Source organism: Lepidothrix coronata, unplaced genomic scaffold (assembly GCF_001604755.1).
Source record: "Lepidothrix coronata isolate B3197 unplaced genomic scaffold, Lepidothrix_coronata-1.0 Scaffold73, whole genome shotgun sequence".
NCBI classification, from domain to species: domain Eukaryota; kingdom Metazoa; phylum Chordata; class Aves; order Passeriformes; family Pipridae; genus Lepidothrix; species Lepidothrix coronata.
Genome location: NW_016690253.1, coordinates 3623840 through 3628089, shown reverse-complemented (window position 1 = coordinate 3628089; position 4250 = coordinate 3623840). Strand labels below are relative to the sequence as shown.

At 49.4% G+C, this 4250-nt stretch overlaps 1 protein-coding gene across 1 annotated transcript; it reads right to left on the bottom strand.

Annotated features, from left to right (window-relative positions):
- Positions 1-1041: 1041 nt before the first annotated feature.
- CYSLTR1 (cysteinyl leukotriene receptor 1) lies at positions 1042-4012 on the bottom strand. Its single transcript, XM_017819138.1, is given in 1 exon segment — positions 1042-4012. A coding segment is annotated over 1 exon segment (990 nt). The 5' UTR covers positions 3978-4012; the 3' UTR covers positions 1042-2987.
- Positions 4013-4250: the final 238 nt, after the last annotated feature.

Genomic DNA, 4250 nt, shown 5'->3' with positions numbered 1-4250 from the left:
TAAAATGTGGGCAGGAGTGGGAGAAGAGGACCGAGCGTGACCAAGAGCAGAGGAAACGGGACAACGTGACAGGGGAGGAGCTGGAGCTGGACCAGAAAACAAAAAAAGAGGAAACCTCCTCAGCAGCAGCGAACGGCTCGAGGAAGAGCTCGGCACTAGGGGACACTATCGGACCATGAACTGCAGTACATGCAACTAAAAGTCCAGTTTCCAGCATAAAAACGCCCCACTCCTTTTCCAGGCGTTCCTGTCACCGCACCAAGGTGACACTTGGTCCCCTCTGCCCAGCCCCTGTCATGTTTTACAGCCCTTATAAACGCCACAGTGCCTAACTCTGTTCTAACAGGAACAATTCCTGTTTTTCTGCATAAATTTCTCTCGAAGTCCCTATTCCTGAGCAAACCCTGCTTGGGATTTGCTGCCAGGATGACAGCTTTTGTATCCCAAGCAGGGACAACTGGCCAGTTCTTACCTGGAGCTGAGTTCTGGGAGCCCAGGGCAAAGTTCCCTCCTCACCTCTACAGGCTGGAGCTTTACAGCAAACATCCCACTGCACATCCAGCACCTGTTTGGGGGAAAGCCAAGTAGGAAACCTCATCCTCAGCAGATTTCTCCATGGAGGAACACAAATAAATAATCCTCACCAAGAGCATCACTTCCCTCCAGGCATCTTCCAGGCATTTTTTGTCTACAAAATCCAAATTTATTGAGGTTCCAGCTGCCCTTTGTTGGGCTGCTCCACCCCTGCAAGATCCAAAAGCAACCAGAAGTGGTTTGGCTCCAGCAGGTCCCCAACCAGCAGCTCCAGGTGGTGGCCTGAGTCCAGGGAATTTGGGCTATGGCAAAGGCCAGTTTGGCTGGACCAAATTAGCTCCAAGATGCTGGGCCAGGGAGTCCCCCCAACATCTCAGCAACTTCTGTGCTGCTCTAAGTGTTTTTATTACACCACTATAAATTATTATTAAGCAAATATTACACTTTAGTGCTGTGTGCAGACAAAAATTTATTGTAGGGAAGAAGAATCTGCAATAGAGACTTTAAAACACAGGAAACAGTAATTGTTAAAATTAACTTGCAACATTTTCATTTCAGTAATGTCTTTTTTTAAATCTTTCCTCTTGCACACAAAAAGCTGCCATTTCTCTTGCCATAACCATAAAATAAAAAATATAAAATAAAATAAAAAAAGGCAAAAGGTTAAAAAACACCTCTGGTACAATGCTTTGCAACATACATATGTACACACATGTTTAGCTTTACTGTACAGTAATTTAAAATTTGGGAATGGGCATATTATTTCTACATATTCCAAAACAGTTTCCCAGGAGGATTTTTATCTACAGTTGCACAATGCCTTTAAAGGCTGGAGACACAACTTTAATACTCAATGCTGACCCTTGAAAACAATTTTAGCCAAATCTTACGCATTTTTTCCTCAATCAATCAGCAGTTCTGGCTTTGAATGAGGGGCTCTGTCCTCCCACAGGTTTACGGGGGATTCTAATCCTCCTCTACAGGAGCAGCTTTCAGCCCTCTGCCCCTAAATAGATCCTTGAAATTGCATTAGAAGTTTCAGATTTTGAAAATTCACATCCATCATTTGTTCTGCAGGTGAATTTGCTTTTTTAGGTGCCTTTGGCTGACCCAGGGCTGTGCAGACTGTGGTGTACAGACTGAATTTTCACTCTAATTATCTGTACAGACAATTTCTCCAGCAGATCCCTGTCCCCAAGCCAAACTCCTTTCGCTCACTGTTATTCTTCACTACTGAAACTGTTTTCTTTATTCGAGATAACATCGAGTAACTTCAGAAATACCAAATCCAAACATACTCACTGGTCGTTTATCAACCACTTTTCCAACTAAGAGCTTTAATCCTACAAGAATTTCTATTTCTGTCTTGATGGGTTGCACATCCCCAGCCAGGCTCTGGAGTGTTACCTTCCTGTGGGATCCACTGGAAAATTACAGGAATGTTTCCTTCTGGCCAAGGGTTTGAAGTTTTCCTTTACAGAAGAAACACAGCCCAGTGTTTTTTCAGCATCAAGTTTCATCCAGATTCAGATTCTGGATCTCCAGCTTTTCCTAGAGCTCTTCCCAAGAGCCTTGGGTTGCCTTTTTTGCACAAGGTGAACACTCTGGAACAGGATCAAATATTATATAGAGCTTTTTAAAAAACCTTGATTAATGTTGAGAAAGGTGAACCTGATCTTGCAGTGGACTCTGAGCAGCCAGAGCTCCACTTTTACCCAAAACCTCCTGAGGAACTGGAGTGATAACCCAGACCCTGCAGTCTGACAGGACCAGTCACACCGAAATAAGTTTCCTTGTTATCCTTATTCCAAGTTTATCCCCCACAGTAAGACACTGCAATTTGAAAACAAGATTTTTCTAGGAATTCAGAAAATCCTGGCAAATCTGCTGCCCACCAAAGCTGCTGCTGGGGGTGGGAGAGGGGCCCATCCCAATCTGCAGACCCAGGTACCAACCCTGCGAGTTCACACACATCATGATCATGAGAACTGAGATCCCGGGCAGAGGCAGCTGGAGCAGGGCTGGAATTATCCCGGGCTCTGCTGTATAAATAATTTAGCAGCTGTTTGAAGATTCAGTGAAAACTCTGCCCTGGTTGTTTGTCAGGAGCTCCCCGAGTGCCATGAACAGCAAACTGTGTTTACATTTCCCACTGGCTCGGAGAATTAACGCTCTGGGGAGAGCTGTGAAATGAAGCAAGTGCCCAAACACAGGCTTTGAAGAGTCTGTCAGCAGATCAACACTGTTCTGGTGGTGGTTTCTCTGTCCTACATGGCTGTAGGATGTCTCAGCAGTGCTCCTGGGGAAGGGGCTCTTCCACCAAGCCGTGAACTGTCCACGGTCATTATGACATATTTAATTACACCGAAGGCTTGCAAGCCCCCATCAGGTCTCCTGGAAGTGTTCTGAGATGTCCAGTGCCCTGAGATCTCTCAGGGGAAGGTCTAACCTCCTTATGAAGAGGCCACAGCTTCCCTTCCATTCTCCCTTTGGCTTTCTCCAAAGGGTTCCTCATCCCTCTCTTTCACAGAGAACTTTTTCTTGAAGGCCTGCGATAAGCTGGAGGAGGAGCCCTTCCTCAGCGTGGTCAGTCTCTTCCTGAAGTTGCCCCCCGAGAAGAAGTAGAGCAGCGGGTCGAAGCAGCAGTTGGCAGCGGCCAAGGGGAGCGTCACCACCACGGCTTTCTGCAGGTAAATGGCATCCTCACAGCTGGCCCTCCTGAGGCGCAGCACGTGCAGGTGCACCGTGCGCAGCACGTGGTACGGGGTGAAGCTCACCAGGAACGTGGCCGTCACGATGACGATCATCCAAACCGCCCTCCGGCGGTTCGCCTGGTTCTTCCTCATGGAATTCCTCAGCAAGGTCCTGATGATCATGGCGTAGCAGATGGTTATGACGACGAAGGGCAAAATGAAACCCACGAACAGGGCGATGAAATCCAGGATCACCACCAGGTTCGTCTTGTGGGAGTTCTCCGGGGGCTCGAAGCACTTGGTCTTGTTTCCGTGCTGGTACGTCCCGTTGCGCAGGAAGGGCGCGCTCGTCAGCGTGACGAAGATCCAGATGCCAACAGAGACAAACTTCGCCTTCCTCTCCGTCACCAGGTTGATGTTCCGGACGGGGAAGACGATGGCAATGCAGCGGAAGAAGCTCATGGCGGTCATGAAGAAGATGCTGCAGTAGAGGTTGACGTAGAGCGCGTAGGACGCGACCCTGCACAGGAGGTCCCCGAAGAACCAGTTCCCCCGGTGCACGTAGTAGACGACGCGCAGGGGCAGCGTGGACACGCACAGGAAGTCGGACTACGTCCGGATCAGCACGTACAGCACGACGCCGTTGCCCACGAAGCCCATGATGCTGATCATGGAGTAGAGCGAGGAGTAGACGCGGTTCCGGAAGTCGTCGATGGAGTGGTGGCACGACAGGTTATCGAACAGCGCCATGGTAGTGCCAGGCTGGGGCACTGATGGCACCTGGTGATGAGTGCCAGGCCTGAGGATGGAAGCTCAAGTGAGATCACAGAATCCCAGAACATGCCGAGTTGGAAGGGACCCACAAGGACCATCGAGTTCAACCCTCAGCCCTGCACAGGCCCATCCCCAAGAGCCACACCCTGTGCCCCAGAGGATTATCCAAACCCTCCTGGAGCTCTGGCAGCCTTGGGGCTGTGCCCACTGCCCTGGGGAGCCTGGGCAGTGCCCAACCAGCCTCTGGGG